Genomic DNA, 18,834 nt, shown 5'->3' on the forward strand with positions numbered 1-18,834 from the left:
TTTGTCAACAAAGATATACGAATGGCCAATAAACACAGGAAAAGATACTCAACATCATAAGTCACTAGAGAAATGCAAATTAAAGCCACAAATTAAAAGCGCTAGAATGTACATGATTAAGAAGATAATACCAAATGTTGACAAAGATGTGGAGAAACTAGACCCCTCATACTTTGCTAGTGGGAATGAAATAGTAGTAGAGCCATTTTGCAAAACCATTTAGCAGTTCCTCAGAAAGATAAAGTCAAATTTGCCACATAATCTAGCAGTTCCATTTCTAGGGATCTAACCAATAAAAATAAATCTTATGTCCATACTAGGAGAAGTACTTGAATGTTCACAGCAACAGAATTACAACAGCCCAAAACTGTAAACAGTCCAAATGTCCATCAACTGATAAATGGATAAATATAGTGTGGTATATCCATACAATGGAATACATTCATAAATAAAAAGTAATAAACTATAGTTAGCAAAATGTGGTGTATACATATAATGGAGTATTATTCAGACTTGTAAAGGAAGAAAATTCTGCAATATACCACAACATGGATGGATCTTGAGGACATTATGCTAAGTGAAATAAGCCAGTCACAAAAGGACAAATACTGGGGCGCCTGGGTGGCGCAGTCGGTTAAGCGTCCGACTTCAGCCAGGTCACGATCTCGCGGTCCGTGAGTTCGAGCCCCGCGTCAGGCTCTGGGCTGATGGCTCGGAGCCTGGAGCCTGTTTCCGATTCTGTGTCTCCCTCTCTCTCTGCCCCTCCCCTGTTCATGCTCTGTCTCTCTCTGTCCCAAAAATAAATTAAAAAAGTTGAAAAAAAAAATTAAAAAAAAAAAACAACAAAAGGACAAATACTATATGATTCCACTTACATGAGGTACTTGGAATAGTCAAAATCATAGAGAACAAAGGAGAATGTTGGGTGTTAGGGGCAGAGTTGGGGGAATGGGTAATTATCATTTAATGGATACAGACTTTCAGTTTTATAATGAAAAAAGTTAGAGATGGATGGTGGTGATGGTTGCACAATTTAATACCAGTATACACTTAAAACGGGTAGGATAGTAAATTTTATGTGTATTTTTCAATAAAACAATTAAGGGGGGGGGGGGGAAGTAATGAACTACTGCTATTTGCAACAACATGGATGAATCTAGAAAAACATTAGGCTTAATGGCAGACATAAAAAGCCAGACACAAAAGGCGAACTTTTGTACAATTTCAGTCCAGGAAAGGGAAATTTAGAGAGACAGAAATCAGATTAGTAATTTTCTAGGACAGAGTGGGAGCAAGGATTATAAACAAGTACAAGAGGCTTTTGGGGAATATTCTAATATTCACTGAGGTGATAACATGCACAACTCTATAAATTTACGAAAAATCATAGAATCTTACACTCAGAATTGGTAATTTTTAGGTATTTAACTAACACCTCAATAAAGCTGTTAAAAATCAAGATTTTATACAAATCTATACAAATATCTGACAATCTAGACAAAACGAATAATTTGAGAAAAATATAATTTGCTGAAATTGATTTTAGTACATATAGAAAGGTTAAACAGAACAATTTCCATTGAGAAGAAAACACAAAAAATGCACCAGGCCTAAATGTCTTCACAGGGAAATCAACTGCAATGCAGAATTAGTAAATAAAATATCAACAGATTAATGCACAATGACAAAGCTGGACTTATAACTGGAATGCAAAGATGGTGTAGTATCAGGAAACCTATTAATATAATTTATCATATTAATACATTTAAGAAGAAAAATCAAATAACTGCTGGCATAGATATGGAAAAAGCTGTTGGAAAAATTCAACAACCATTCCTAATAAAACTCTTAAGAAATTAGGAGTGTATGGATACTTTCTTTTTTTCTAAGTTTATTAATTTTGAGAGAGAGAGAGACAAGGAGAGAGAGACAGAATCCCAAGCAGGCTCTGTGTTGTTAGCGCAGAGCCCAACATGGGACCCAATCTCATGAACCATGAGATCATGACCTGAGCTGAAATCTAGAGTTGGACGCTTAACAGACTGAGCCATCCAGGCACCCCGTGGATACTTCTTTAACGTCACAAAATCTATAGCTCATTTCAAAAGCCAACATATTAATTAATTCAGAAACATTACAGGAACTTCCACTAAAATTAGGAAATGCCCACTAATATTCAACTGGTTCTGGAGGTAGTAACCAATGCAATTAAACAAAAGAAATCAATTACAGTAACAAGAACTGGTAAAGAAAAAACAGGATTATATCTATTTGCAGATGACATGATGGTATACCTGGAAAACGCTAGAAAATCAATGATAAAACTAACTCAAACTATAAAAAAATTCTAGGTAGCAACATATAATATTAACATACAAAAAGTCAATAGAATTTTGGGGCACCTGGGTGGCTCAGTCTGTTAAGCTCTAACTCTTTGATTTCCACTCAGATCATGATCTCACAGTTGGAAGAGAGAGGCCCATGTTGGGCTCCATGCTGAGTGTGGAGACTGCGTAAGATTCCCTTTCTCTCTCTCCCTCTGTCCCTCCCCAGCTTCTGTTCTCAGTCTCAAAAAATAAATAGATAGATAAATAAATATCAGAAGTTTAAAAAAATCAACAGCGAGACAAAGGGAAGATGGCGGCATAGGAGGACGCTGGGCTCACCGCGCGTCCTGCTGATCACTTAGATTCCACCTACACCTGCCTAAATAACCCAGAAAACCGCCAGAGGATTAGCAGAACGGAGTCGCCGGAGCCAAGCGCAGACGAGAGGCCCACGGAAGAGGGTAGGAAGGGCTGCGAGGCGGTGCGCGCTCCACAGACTGGCGGGAGGGAGCCGGGGCGGAGGGGCGGCTCGCTGGCCAAGCAGAGTCCCCGAGTCTGGCTGGCAAAAGCGGAGGGGCCTGACGGACTGTGTTCTGACAGCAAGCGCGACAGCCTCTGGGAGGTCATAAGTTAACAGCTCTGCTCGGAAAGCCGGAAGGCTGGAGGACAAAGGGAGGGAGAGCTGCGGAGCCCCTGGACGACAGAGCTCAGTTTGGTGGGGAACAAAGGCGCTCGCCAGCGCCATCTCCCCCGCCCATCCCCCAGCCAAAATCCCAAAGGGAACCGGTTCCTGCCAGGGAAAGTGCTCGCTCCACGCAAACACCAACTCTGTGCTTCTGCGGAGCCAAACCTCCGGCAGCGGATCTGACTCCCTCCGGCTGCCACAGGGCCCCTCCTGAAGTGGATCACCTAAGGAGAAGCGAGCTAAGCCTGCCCCCCACCCCCACTGCCGCCGTGCACCTTGCCTTCCCACCCCAGCTAATACGCCAGATCCCCAGCATCACAAGCCTGGCAGTGTGCAAGTAGCCCAGACGGGCCACGCCATCCCACAGTGAATCCCGCCCCTAGGAGAGGGGAAGAGAAGGCACACACCAGTCTGACTGTGGCCCCAGCGGTGGGCTGGGGGCAGACATCAGGACTGACTGCGGCCCCGCCCACCAACTCCAGTTATACACCACAGCACAGGGGAAGTGCCCTGCAGGCCCTCACCACACCAGGGACTATCCAAAATGACCAAGCGGAAGAATTCCCCTCAGAAGAATCTCCAGGAAATAACAACAGCTAATGAGCTGATCAAAAAGGATTTAAATAATATAACAGAAAGTGAATTTAGAATAATAGTCATAAAATTAATCGCTGGGGTTGAAAACAGTATACAGGACAGCAGAGAATCTCTTGCTACAGAGATCAAGGGACTAAGGAACAGTCACGAGGAGCTGAAAAATGCTTTAAATGAAATGCAAAACAAAATGGAAACCACCACGGCTCGGATGGAAGAGGCAGAGGAGAGAATAGGTGAACTAGAAGATAAAGTTATGGAAAAAGAGGAAGCTGAGAAAAAGAGAGATAAAAAAATCCAGGAGTATGAGGGGAAAATTAGAGAACTAAGTGATACACTAAAAAGAAATAATATACGCATAATTGGTATCCCAGAGGAGGAAGAGAGAGGGAAAGGTGCTGAAGGGGTACTTGAAGAAATAATAGCTGAGAACTTCCCTGAACTGGGGAAGGAAAAAGGCATTGAAATCCAAGAGGCACAGAGAACTCCCTTCAGACGTAACTTGAATCGATCTTCTGCACGACATATCATAGTGAAACTGGCAAAATACAAGGATAAAGAGAAAATTCTGAAAGCAGCAAGGGGTAAACGTGCCCTCACATATAAAGGGAGACCTATAAGACTCGTGACTGATCTCTCTTTTGAAACTTGGCAGGCCAGAAAGAATTGGCACGAGACTTTCAGTGTGCTAGACAGAAAAAATATGCAGCCGAGAATCCTTTATCCAGCAAGTCTGTCATTTAGAATAGAAGGAGAGATAAAGGTCTTCCCAAACAAACAAAAACTGAAGGAATTTGTCACCACTAAACCAGCCCTACAAGAGATCCTAAGGGGGACCCTGTGAGACAAAGTACCAGAGACATCACTACAAACATAAAACATACAGACATCACAATGACTCTAAACCTGTATCTTTCTATAATAACACTGAATGTAAATGGATTAAATGCGCCAACCAAAAGACATAGGGTATCAGAATGGATAAAAAAACAAGACCCATCTATTTGCTGTCTACAAGAGCCTCATTTTAGACCTGAGGACACCTTTAGATTCAGAGTGAGGGGATGGAGAACTATTTATCATGCTACTGGAAGCCAAAAGAAAGCTGGAGTAGCCATACTTATATCAGACAAACTAGACTTTAAATTAAAGGCTGTAACAAGAGATGAAGAAGGACATTATATAATAGTTACAGGGTCTATCCATCAGGAAGAGCTAACAATTATAAATGTCTATGCGCCGAATACCGGAGCCCCCAAATATATAAAACAATTACTCATAAACAGAAGCAACCTTATTGATAAGAATGTGGTAATTGCAGGGGACTTTAACACCCCACTTACAGAAATGGATAGATCATCTAGACACACGGTCAATAAAGAAACAAGGGCCCTGAATGAGACATTGGATCAGATGGACTTGACAGATATATTTAGAACTCTGCATCCCAAAGCAACAGAATATACTTTCTTCTCGAGTGCACATGGAACATTCTCCAAGATAGATCATATACTGGGTCACAAAACAGCCCTTCATAAGTTTACAAGAATTGAAATTATACCATGCATACTTTCAGACCACAATGCTATGAAGCTTGAAATCAACCACAGGAAAAAGTCTGGAAAACCTCCAAAAGCATGGAGGTTAAAGAACACCCTACTAACGAATGAGTGGGTCAACCAGGCAATTAGAGAAGAAATTAAAAAATATATGGAAACAAACGAAAATGAAAATACAACAATCCAAACGCTTTGGGACGCAGCGAAGGCAGTCCTGAGAGGAAAATACATTGCAATCCAGGCCTATCTCAAAAAACAAGAAAAATCCCAAATACAAAATCTAACAGCACACCTAAAGGAACTAGAAGCAGAACAGCAAAGGCAGCCTAAACCCAGCAGAAGAAGAGAAATAATAAAGATCAGAGCAGAAATAAACAATATAGAATCTAAAAAAACTGTAGAGCAGATCAATGAAACCAAGAGTTGGTTTTTTGAAAAAATAAACAAAATTGACAAACCGCTAGCCAGGCTTCTCAAAAAGAAAAGGGAGATGACCCAAATAGATAAAATCATGAATGAAAATGGAATTATTACAACCAATCCCTCAGAGATACAAACAATTATCAGGGAATACTATGAAAAATTATATGCGAACAAATTGGACAACCTGGAAGAAATGGACAAATTCCTGAACACCCACACTCTTCCAAAACTCAATCAGGAGGAAATAGAAAGCTTGAACAGACCCACAACCAGCGAAGAAATTGAATCGGTTATCAAAAATCTCCCAACAAATAAGAGTCCAGGACCAGATGGCTTCCCAGGGGAGTTCTACCAGACGTTTAAAGCAGAGATAATACCTATCCTTCTCAAGCTATTCCAAGAAATAGAAAGGGAAGGAAAACTTCCAGACTCATTCTATGAAGCCAGTATTACTTTGATTCCTAAACCAGACAGAGACCCAGTAAAAAAAGAGAACTACAGGCCAATATCCCTGATGAATATGGATGCAAAAATTCTCAATAAGATACTAGCAAATCGAATTCAACAGCATATAAAAAGAATTATTCACCATGATCAAGTGGGATTCATTCCTGGGATGCAGGGCTGGTTCAACATTCACAAATCAATCAACGTGATACATTACATTAACAACAAAAAAAGAGAAGAACCATATGATCCTGTCAATCGATGCAGAAAAGGCCTTTGACAAAATCCAGCACCCTTTCTTAATAAAAACCCTTGAGAAAGTCGGGATAGAAGGAACATACTTAAAGATCATAAAAGCCATTTATGAAAAGCCCACAGCTAACATCATCCTCAATGGGGAAAAACTGAGAGCTTTTTCCCTGAGATCAGGAACACGACAGGGATGCCCACTCTCACCGCTGTTGTTTAACATAGTGCTGGAAGTTCTAGCATCAGCAATCAGACAACAAAAGGAAATCAAAGGCATCAAAATTGGCAAAGATGAAGTCAAGCTTTCGCTTTTTGCAGATGACATGATATTATACATGGAAAATCCGATAGACTCCACCAAAAGTCTGCTAGAACTGATACATGAATTCAGCAAAGTTGCAGGATACAAAATCAACGTACAGAAATCAGTTGCATTCTTATACACTAACAACGAAGCAACAGAAAGACAAATAAAGAAACTGATCCCATTCACAATTGCACCAAGAAGCATAAAATACCTAGGAATAAATCTAACCAAAGATGTAAAGGATCTGTATGCTGAAAACTATAGAAAGCTTATGAAGGTAATTGAAGAAGATTTAAAGAAATGGAAAGACATTCCCTGCTCATGGATTGGAAAAATAAATATTGTCAAAATGTCAATACTACCCAAAGCTATCTACACATTCAATGCAATCCCAATCAAAATTGCACCAGCATTCTTCTTGAAACTAGAACAAGCAATCCTAAAATTCATATGGAACTACAAAAGGCCCCGAATAGCCAAAGGAATTTTGAAGAAGAAGACCAAAGCAGGAGGCATCACAATCCCAGACTTTAGCCTCTACTACAAAGCTGTAATCATCAAGACAGCATGGTATTGGCACAAAAACAGACACACAGACCAATGGAATAGAATAGAAACCCCAGAACTAGACCCACAAACGTATGGCCAACTCATCTTTGACAAAGCAGGAAAGAACATCCAATGGAAAAAAGACAGTCTTTTTAACAAATGGTGCTGGGAGAACTGGACAGCAACATGCAGAAGGTTGAAACTAGACTACTTTCTCACACCATTTACAAAAATAAACTCAAAATGGATAAAGGACCTAAATGTGAGACAGGAAACCATCAAAACCTTAGAGGAGAAAGCAGGAAAAGACCTCTCTGACCTCAGCCGTAGCAATCTCTTACTCAACACATCCCCAAAGGCAAGGGAATTAAAAGCAAAAGTGAATTACTGGGACCTTATGAAGATAAAAAGCTTCTGCACAGCAAAGGAAACAACCAACAAAACTAAAAGGCAACCAACGGAATGGGAAAAGATATTTGCAAATGACATATCGGACAAAGGGCTAGTATCTAAAATCTATAAAGAGCTCACCAAACTCCACACCCGAAAAACAAATAACCCAGTGAAGAAATGGGCAGAAAACATGAATAGACACTTCTCTAAAGAAGACATCCAGATGGCCAACAGGCACATGAAAAGATGTTCAGCATCGCTCCTTATCAGGGAAATACAAATCAAAACCACACTCAGGTATCACCTCACGCCAGTCAGAGTGGCCAAAATGAACAAATCAGGAGACTATAGATGCTGGAGAGGATGTGGAGAAACGGGAACCCTCGTGCACTGTTGGTGGGAATGCAAATTGGTGTAGCCGCTCTGGAAAGCAGTGTGGAGGTTCCTCAGAAAATTAAAAATAGACCTACCCTATGACCCAGCAATAGCACTGCTAGGAATTTATCCAAGGGATACAGGAGTACTGATGCATAGGGGCACTTGTACCCCAATGTTCATAGCAGCACTCTCAACAATAGCCAAATGATGGAAAGAGCCTAAATGTCCATCAACTGATGAATGGATAAAGAAATTGTGGTTTATATATACAATGGAATACTACGTGGCAATGAGAAAAAATGAAATATGGCCTTTTGTAGCAACGTGGATGGAACTGGAGAGTGTTATGCTAAGTGAAATAAGCCATACAGAGAAAGACAGATACCATATGGTTTCACTCTTATGTGGATCCTGAGAAACTTAACAGGAACCCATGGGGGAGGGGAAGGAAAAAAAAAAAAAGAGGTTAGAGTGGGAGAGAGCCAAAGCATAAGAGACTGTTAAAAACTGAGAACAAACTTGAGGGTTGATGGGGGGTGGGAGGGAGGGGAGGGTGGGTGATGAGTATTGAGGAGGGCACCTTTTGGGATGAGCACTGGGTGTTGTATGGAAACCAATTTGACAATAAACTTCATATATAAAAAAAAAAAAAAAAAAGAAAATCCACTTCAATAGCAGGGATTTCAAAACACATTTCCCAATTATTGATACATCAAATAAATTAAAAATTAGTAAAGATATAAAAGACTTAGAGCAGCACAAATAATAAGCTTGATGTAATAGACACACAGGCTTCTGCATTCAACAGTTAGAGAACACATATTCTTCTCAACCACATGGGATAATTAGAACAACTGGCTACTTTTTAGGCTATAGAGAGCATCCCAATAATTCAAAGAATCAGTATCACAAAGATACATTCTCTGACCATAATGAAATTAAGTTAAAAATCAATGACGGGGTGCCTGGGTGGTACAGTCGGTTAAGGGACCAACTTTGGCTTAGGTCGTGATCTCGCAGTTCATGGGTTCAAGACCCATGTTAGGCTCTGTGTGGATAGCTCACAGCCTGAAGCCTGCTTCGGATTCTGTGTCTCCCTCTTTCTGCCCCTCCCCTGCTTGTGCTCGCTCTCTCTCTTAAAAATAAACATAAAAGTTTTGTTTTTTTTAAATCAATGACAAAAAAAAAATTTCAATATCTCCTTAATTTGGCAATTTCAGAAACACAGCTTAAAATCACTCATGGCCATAGATCACAGAAGGTATTAGGAAAAGTTTAAAACAATTTAAATCAAATGATAATGAAAATACCATATATCAAAGTTTATGGACATCCATACAATAGATTAAGCAATAAAAAGGAAATACCAACACAAATTATGTCAGTGATGAACTTCAAGAGTGTTACATGAAGTGAAGAAAGTCAAATACATATTACATGATTCTAGTAATATGAAATGTCTACAAAAGGCAAATTTATACAGAGAGAAAGTAGATTAGTTGTTGACTAGGAATGAAAATGGGTATTACAGAAAATGAATGTGAGGGATCTTATTAATGAGAGGATGAAAAGGTTCTAAAACTGACTTATAGAGATGGTTAAAACACTCAGTAGTAACTAAAAATTACTGAAGTGTACAACTGAATGAGTTTTATGATATATAAAATATACTTCATAAGGTTTTTTTTAAAAAAACTTGTGGGATACAGAAAAAGGGAAATTTTAGCCTTAAAACACAAAAAAAATAATAAAAGAAAATAATAAAGAACTAAAATTAATGAGACAGAAACAAAGATTCAATAGACAGGATTAACAAAACCAAAAGTTGATTTGTTGAAAGAATAAATAAACCTTCAGCAAAATTAATTAAGAAAAAAAGAAAAGGAACAAATAAACATTTGGAATTGAAAAGTGGATATAACTACTGATACAGCAGGTTTTAAAAGATTAAATAATGCTACAAATGAATGTTAAAACTACACCAATATCCATTATATTTCATTTGGAACTTTAAAAAAAATGTTCTCTACCTGGGTACTGGATTATGTATACAGAAGTAGCTAACCTTTGGAACATACATTTGAAGCTATGTTAAATATATAATTCCATAATTATTATGGCTTCTTAAATTGTTTTTCAGTATGATCTGTATTTATGTGTACACTTAAAAATGCCTCTCACATGGAGCACCTGGGTGGCTCAGTCAGTTAAGTGTCAAACTCTTGGTCTCAGCTCAGGTCTTGATCTTGGGGTCATGAGTTCAAGCCCTGCATTGGGCTCTGTGCTGGACATGTAGCCTACTTTATAAAAAAAAAAAAAAAAAAAAAGTGCCTCTCATATTTACTGTCACCTATCCTGTGCTATGTAGTTTATAAATACTATCTCTAGCCCTAATGTCTCTGTAAGGTAGGAGTATATGACTCCTGTTTCAGATGAGAAAAATGAGGTATAAATGACTTGTTTTAAAAAGCCGGCACTCAAACCCTGATTTTTCTGGCTCCAAAGCCACACTGATTGAATATATATGATTGTATATATAACATGTATTTATAAAAAAAAAGAAAGAATATGAATTTAAATGTGAGGAAGAGCTTGAAACTTAATTATACAACTATGAAATAAATGTCTACATTAGAAGTCCTTATTTTAGAGAAAATAAAAATTCCCTTAAGAAAACAAGTAGACCCTCTGATTAGGTACTCCTAGAAAGCTAACTCACTGCTGAGCATAGCCTCCAGTCCCACATGACCAGGAAGCCTGCAATGAGACCCTGGGAAGTTGCAGGGCATATCCTATCACCCACCCACCCAGAGAAGCAAGTCAGCAGCACCCCCCAAGCTGGAAGCATAACCTGCAGCCTACCTCACTAGCAAGCTCTAATGGTAACCCTGGGGAACATCACGGCCCAGCTTACAGCACTGCTTAGCAGCAAACTCCAGTCTAGAGCTCTGCCTGGCACTGAAGCCCAGCTGATGGCTATGCCCAATTGTTGAGTACAGCCTGCAGTCTCACCCAGGCAGGAAGACCAGTCAGTGACCATACCCTCTGTGAAGCAGAGCCTCAAGCCCTGCCCAATGGAGTACAGCATGAGGCCCGCCCAGCTAGGAAGCATGGCTAGCAATCTTGCCCAACAGCAGAGCACAGCCACCATTCTGCCTTATTTAGAACTGAGCCTCTGCAGCCCTGCCTAATCACAAAGCACAGGCTGAGGCCACATCAGACCATGAAGCCCTGCCTGCAACCCTGCCTGAATGAAGAGAATGGGCAGTGGCACCATTTGGCCAAGGAGCATACCCAGTAACCTTGCCTGACCAGAGATGACTGTGAAACCCTGCTTAGTGACCCTGCCTGACCTCAGAGCACAGCCCTACCAGCCAACAGCACCGCTTAAACACACAATAGAGCCAGTGGGCCACCCCCACCTCAGCATGAACAGCAGCTTCACCTAGTCAGAGACAACAAACCATTATAATTATGTTGTCAAAAGTCAAAGATAGAATTTTGAAAGTAGCAAGAGATAAGTGACTTGTCACATATGAGGGAGCCCCTATAAGACTGTAAGCAGATTTTGAGGGAAAACTTTGTAGGTCAGGAGAGAGTGGTAGGATATATTCAAAATACTGAAAGAAAAAACTCAGCAAAGCACACTATACCCAGCAAAGCTCTCTTTCAGAAATGAAAGAGAGATAAAGCCCTTCCCAAAGAAATGGAAGCTGAGAAAGTTCATCACCACTAGACCTCCCTTACAAGGAAGGCTAAGGATAGTCTACAAACTGAAACGAGAGGATGTTAAATAAACCCCGTAAAACTGCATGAACGTATACAACTTGTTGGAAAGGGTAAATATATAATCAAAGTCACATTCTATAATATTGGAATACTGGTGCATAAATCACTTTCAACTCTAGTTTGTTTGTTTGTTTGTTTGTTTGTTTTAAATGTTTTTCAACGTTTATTTATTTTTGGGACAGAGAGAGACAGAGCATGAACGGGGGAGGGGCAGAGAGAGAGGGAGACACAGAATCGGAAACAGGCTCCTGGCTCTGAGCCATCAGCCCAGAGCCTGACGCGGGGCTCAAACTCACGGACCGCGAGATCGTGACCTGGCTGAAGTCGGACGCTTAACCGACTGCGCCACCCAGGCGCCCCTGTTTGTTTTTTTTAATGTCTATTTATTTTTGAGAGAAGGGAGAGCACGTGTGCACGCACAAGTGTGAGTAGGGGAGGGGCAGAGAGAGGGAGACAGAATCCAAAGCAGGCTCCAGGCTCTGAGCTGTCAGCACAGAGCCGACATGGGGTTCGAACTCACAGACCAAGAGATCATGACCTGAGCGGAAGTCAGACACTTAACCGACCAGCCACCCAGGTGCCCCTTTCAACTCTAGTTTAAAAGTCAAAAATAAACCTTAAAAATAACTATAACTATAATAATTTGTTATTAGATACACAATGAAAAAGATGGAAATTATAATATTAGTAACCTAAAAGGTGAGGGAGAGAAATGCATAGAGTTTCTATATGGTATTGAAGTTCTTATCAGCTTAAAATAGGATATTATTTCACATAAGCATACAGAATGGAATATTTCCCAGCCATAAAAAAGAATGAAATCTTGCCATTCATGACAATACATGGGCCTAGAAGGTATTATTCTAAGTGAAACAAGTCAGACAGAGAAAGATAAATACCATACGATTTCCCTTATATGTGCAATCTAAAAAAAAAAAAAAAAGCAAAACAAAACAAACAACAATAAAAAGAGACACATAAATACAGAGAACAAGTGGCTGCCAGAGCAGAGTGAGGTGGAGGCATAGGCAACATAGATAGCAGGGATTAAGAGGTACACACTTCTAGTGATAAAACAGCTAAGTCACAAGGATGGAAAGTACAGCACAGGGAATACAGTAGATAATATTATAATAACTTTGTATGATGACAGAAGGTGACTACGCTTAACATGGTGAACATTTTGTAATGGACATAATTGTCAAATCACTGTGTTGTGTACTTGAAACTAATGTATGTCAACTATCTTTCAATTAAAAATATATTAAAAAAAAAACTAGGGAAAACCATTGTGACATTAGTGCTGGCAATGATTTTTTGCAAGCGACACCAAAAGCACAAGAAACAAAAGCAAAAATAAAGATGATATCAAACTAAAAATCTTCTGCACAGCAAAAACACAAAAAATAACCATAACAAAACAATCAACATTCAAAAACCCAATCACATTTGCCTACAGAATGAGTAAAATATTTGCAAACCATGTATCTGATAAGGGGCTCCTATCCAAAACATGTAAGGAATTCAAACTCAATAGCAAAAATAAACAAACAGTAACAGTCTGTTTAAAAAATGGGCAAAGAACCTAGATACACATTTTTACAACCAAAGAAGACATATACATGGCCAACCATACATGAAAAGGTGCTCAACAACACTATTCACTCATCAGGCAAATACAAATCAAACCACATTGAAATATCACCTCACACTTTTTAGAATGGCAGTCATCAAAAAGACAAGAGGTAACAAGTGTTGGACAGGATGTGGAAAAAAGGATGTGTACTGTTGGTGGGAATGTAAATTGGTGTAGCCACTACAAAAAGCAGTATGGAAGTTTCTCAGAAAGTTAAAAACAGAAATACTATATGTTCCAGCAATTCCACATCTGGCTATATATACAAAGGAAATGAAATTACTATCTTGAAGAGGTATCTGCACCCCCATGTTCAATGCAGTATTATTTACAACAGCCAAGACATGGAAACAACCTAAGTGGCCATCACAGATAAATGGATAAAGAAAATGTTATATATGTACATATACAATAGAATATAATTGAATGTTATTTAGTCTTAAAATATAAGCAAATCCTACCATTTGCAATAACATGGATGAACCTGGAGGGCATTAAGCTAAGTGAAGTAAGTTAGAGAAAGACAAATACTGTATGATCTCACTTAAATGTGAGATCTTAAAAAGTCAAACTCGGAAATAGAGCAGACTGGTGGTTACTAAGGTCTGGGAGGTGGAGAAAATGGGGAAATTTGGTCAAAGGGTACAAACTTCCAGCTATAAAATTAAGTTCTGGGGATCTAAAATACAGCATGGGGACTATAGTTAACAATATACTTGACAGTTGCTAAGAGAATAAATGTTGTATGTTCTTGCCTCCACAAGATATATAGTAATTATGTGAGGTGATGGATGTTTTAATTTTATTGTGATAATCATTTCAAATACATCCATCTATCAAATCACACTATACACCTTAAACTTACACCGTGGTATACATCAATTATAACTCAATAAAGTTGAGGAAAAGAAGCTAACTCAAAAGTGTACAGAAGAGACTTATAAAATGACTTAACATGTTTTCTAATTGAATGGATATTAATACAATCTGTTTTAAAAGGTTGTGACAAACTGTTTTGACATTTAAAATGTGGTCATTTCATATTTTAATGAATTTACCATCTTACCTGGTTTACTTCCCAAGCTCACTTCCTCATCTGACAAAACTAACCTAAAGTAAAAACCAAAAAATGCAAAGAATTTGGTTAAAACACACTTGGGATTCATATTCTACAGTTTTATATGGTTAAAAAAATGTTTTTAACTGAGATGACATATAAAATAGTTGTCCAGTAGATAGATCTCCTAAAATCTGAGGCAAATGTCACTTCTTCTCTAGATCTACATAGACCATGAAAACAATCCTCCATCCATTATTCTTTTAACAACATATACTGAGTGCTGATGAAGCACCAGGCACCATGTTCAGTATTACAGGCACTGTGCTAAGTTAATACATCATAAAGAACGTCTATCACCGAAGTCACTGAGTATAAGGTTTAGTTTTCAAGTACTGAAGGGTTTGCTCAAGAATACTTGAAACCTAAATAGAGGGAATGAAGAACTGCAGAAAAAATGTAGTACTCTATTTTGGAACAGGAAAGTGATGTTTGCAAAGAAGATATATTTGCCTAAAATGTTCTCGGTAAATACTAATTTTGGATATTTATATCATCCATCTGGGATGATTATAAAAAATTAGACAAAGAAATTGAACATAGATTTAGGCATTATTCCTGGGGTGTAACCTCACAATTCTAGTATTGAAGGTTGTTTTTAATAAATCCTTAAAGATCCTTAAAAATCATTACAGGTATCCCCTGCTTTTTAGAAGTTTGAGTTATGCTTCTTTGGAAGACCTACGTTAGCACCTGTCTTTGCTAACTGAAAGAAGTTCGAAGAGGATTTTCGCTTTTACAAAAAAAGCAAAAAGCAAAAATAGCGTTAAGTGTTTATTCTGCAGGGAGCCCTCACAGAGGCAGTGTGCACCCTGAGCAGCAACAGTAGCACCACCAAGCTCCTTCGCTGGGAACTACACTCAGCATCTCAGTATTAAGCCACTACGAACTGTGTGTGCATCTGTGCTTCATCTCCATTTATTTGGGTATACCTTAGCAAGATGTGCCCTAGGGTGTCAGATAAGCCTAAGAAAGGTTATTTTTTGGATCTAAGAATACTCAAAACATTTTCCACAAAAATTAATGGTAATTGCTTCTTTGCCTCACACTGTATTGGCTTATGAAAAGTTTCATTGGAACACTCTCAGATAGCAAGGGAAACCTATATGGTATTTATTTGCAAAAAAACACACAAATAGACCAAATATATACTAATGACTTGGAACAAAATTTCCAATGACCGTATATGTGCATGATTCTTTAAATAACTTGGATGGAAGATAAGGTAAAAAGCTTTGGAATCTGTTAACTCAAAAGGAAGCTTTCAGAATGGTGACTATGCATGAGAGGATTGTGAATAAAACTTTCATGAAATGTGATAATGGAAAAAGTTTACTAAATTAATATATTTAATGTAACATGATTTTAAATATCAGTGTATAAGTAATAAGTTTAATCTATAACTATACATTTGATATTTATTTAATCTACATCCTAAATTGTTTATATATTCAAATTAGGCAAAAAAATTTGTTTGGATTTCCCCATAAAGAAAAGAAGGAAATGCTTATATTCTGGATCACCTTCCACTCAACAATATACGGTTTGTCACCGTTCTGGTCTTATTTCTGGGTTTGTTATTATACTCAGTGCAATCTACTTAAAATGAGAAGTAAACAAAGGTAAGATGTAATAAAAGGGAAATAGGCAAAATGATGGATGTGCACAGCAAGAGCCCCCATTTCCAGGTAACCAGACCCAGTCCCATTTGTGTTGCTTTGGAGACAGATTTTCAATAGCTTCTGTTTCATAGCTGCTGGTACCTGTCCCTTTCTGTTTCAAGTTGCCCTTTCTGGGTTTCACTAGGCAGAGGTTCTTAATAAAAAGCTCAGTCTCCCCAAATACAGAATTTGGAGTTATCACCCTAATCTGTTCTGTACTCCTATCATCAACTTTGCCTACCATGTTAAAAATGGGGAGGAGGTAGATAAGGCTTTAAAACAAATGTTTAATATTAACTGGAAAATGGGGTGCCTGGCAGGCTTAGTGGGTAAAGCACCCAATTCTTGATATCAGGGTCATGAGGTCAAGCCCCACATTGGGTGCAGAGCTTACTTATAAAAAAAAAAACTTTAAAAATATTAACTGGAAAAATGACATAGAAAATATTCACTAAATTGGAAAACAAATAACTCTTTCCAAGTATATCATATAACAGTATCTAGGACTTCCATAACCCCATACTTCTGCCTGCTTACTTATTGAGGTTTTCAGTGAGAGAACTGTTGTCTATTTGTTCTTCTTTGTGGTCTTCAGTAAGCTTGCTTGGAGTGTCTTGTAGTTGCTAAGGATAAGAAATTCAATGTTAAGTAGATGGAATCTGTTTCTCTCTTTGTGCAAATGAGATGAGAATAAAAATTCTAAAGAACAACATAAAATAGGGATAGTTCTGAAGTAGAGAGTGAGAGACATGGGAAATGTATGATAATGCAATTTGACCTGGGCCCTGGGTCCCCATTTATCCTGGCTACCAATGACAATCACACAGACTATAACATGGGCTAGCAACAAGCTTCACAAGTTTGTGGTATGCCAAAGAAGACTTACACTGTGTTACTAACTTCTACTGCAATGCTCTAAATACAGCTGAAGATTTTAAACTTCATCTGAACAGGAATTACATGTTAAATTTGCCTAAAAACATAGTATGCTATCCAGTGAAGCATTAATATAGAAAAAGTAAAGAAAAAAAACCACACACAACAAAAACATAACGACTAATTCAAGGGTATCTATTAGACTGGAAGATGCTATGTCAGAACATGACTTAAATATCTATACCAAGCCCCAGGAATATACAGCTGCAAGAGATCAATCCATCATAGATACTACATCTAGCTTGAGCAATCTCAACAATAACATTTTCAAGCTCTATTGAAAACAAGACAGAGTGATAAGGTCAAAGGCACTGAAACCCAACCTACCAGAATTAAAGAAATGATTACCATAGTGTGACTCTGCTGGATAAGTCATATGCAAAGGTTGACAGAAAGATATACAAATGTTAAAAGCATTATAATCAAAGCCCAAGAGTACCTTTTACATGTAGGTATTACAGAAAGAGCTGATCTAATATAACACAGTAGTCTCTTCAGCTGCAGTCACCCATTATTTTTGCATCATGAATCACATCTATGACATGAATGTAAAAGTAAAGCAAGGAAATTTTTCTTTAACTTCTAAAATTGTTGGGTAGGTACTCTGGTTGTTTTTGAAAACCAACAACCATTTTCCATCACTTGTTCCTCTTAAGTTTTTCTTTTCCTTGGCTTTTTCTTATCTCGTTTACACTTTGATTTTCTTTTCTCTTGCTCCCTCTTTTTCTCCCCACCCCAATATCTTGAGCCCACAAGCAATATTCTCATGTATTTGTTTAGTGTTTCTGGTAGCACTTGGAACCAGGGAAGTGCAGAAAAATAACTGGCTGAAGGAGTGTAGAAAAATGTTTCCCATGTTTTGTAAATTCAAAATTAGGCTTAGCACAAAATAGTTTCAGTGTTATCTAAATGAAGTATAATATATCTAACAAAGGAACTTGGAAACAAATGTACCTTGAGAGCTACAAAATCATATAGATGAAAGCCAGTACTGGCCCCATGGATCTGGGACATCAATTGAGCTGTTTTCTCCCAGAATCCAAGCAGCGTCCTCTGCAGAAAAAGAAAGGTTGTCACTACAGTTACGATTTTTTTCACTGCTATTTTTCCTCACTAGTGTAGTAGATGAATCGTTACTGAATAACAAGCAGTAGGAAGTAAAATCAACTTCCAAGTTTCAGGAACAAGAAAGCAATATAAATAGTAATTCTGCACAAGAACTGGCAACTGTATCGGCATACACACACATACACACACACACACACACCTATCTGTATACAGCACTGAAAAGTACACTGGAATCAGCTGGAGAGTAATACTAGTGGATTAGAACACCTTTGGAAGAGTCCAAAAGAGAAATGTTAAAAGCACAAAAGACCGTATCTGTATTAAGGGTATATGTATAAATCTTTGTGTTGGTAAGCACATATAAGCCTTTATTAATTGGAGAAAAATAATATGCACCACTAAACTAGTCTTTCATTGAGGGCTCAAGAGACTCACCGAAAAAAAAAAAAGTGTTCTTCAGCTAATTCAAGTAACTGGACATTTTCCTTGCTGCTTCAGAGTTCCTATTCAAAGTGAGAGGGCTGAACAGAGAGAATAAAGGAGAACTGAACTTACAGCTGTTGTTTTTCAGGCATATGCTACATGGATTGCCAGATACTTTTATTTTCAAGTGCATCCTTTCTTTACTACTGAGTTCCATCCACAGTACTGCACTGAATCAGAAGATTTCCTACAAGCAGCAGTGAATGTCCATTCCCTTTAGTTTATTATTCTTA

General features: G+C 38.3%; 1 protein-coding gene across 1 annotated transcript in view; it reads right to left on the minus strand.

Moving 5' to 3' along the window:
- The window catches only part of ICA1L (islet cell autoantigen 1 like), a 78,695-nt gene that overhangs the window by 35,211 nt on the left and 24,650 nt on the right, over positions 1-18,834 (minus strand). Inside the window, exons 7-9 of the mRNA XM_030327123.1 lie at positions 18,005-18,103; positions 16,652-16,737; positions 14,403-14,446 (exon numbers count right to left, since the gene is read on the minus strand). Of these exons, the coding sequence (XP_030182983.1) occupies positions 14,403-14,446; positions 16,652-16,737; positions 18,005-18,103 (229 nt within the window). The remainder of the gene's footprint in view (positions 1-14,402; positions 14,447-16,651; positions 16,738-18,004; positions 18,104-18,834) is intronic.

The sequence above is a fragment of the Lynx canadensis genome, chromosome C1 (genome assembly GCF_007474595.2).
Source record: "Lynx canadensis isolate LIC74 chromosome C1, mLynCan4.pri.v2, whole genome shotgun sequence".
Lineage (NCBI taxonomy): Eukaryota > Metazoa > Chordata > Mammalia > Carnivora > Felidae > Lynx > Lynx canadensis.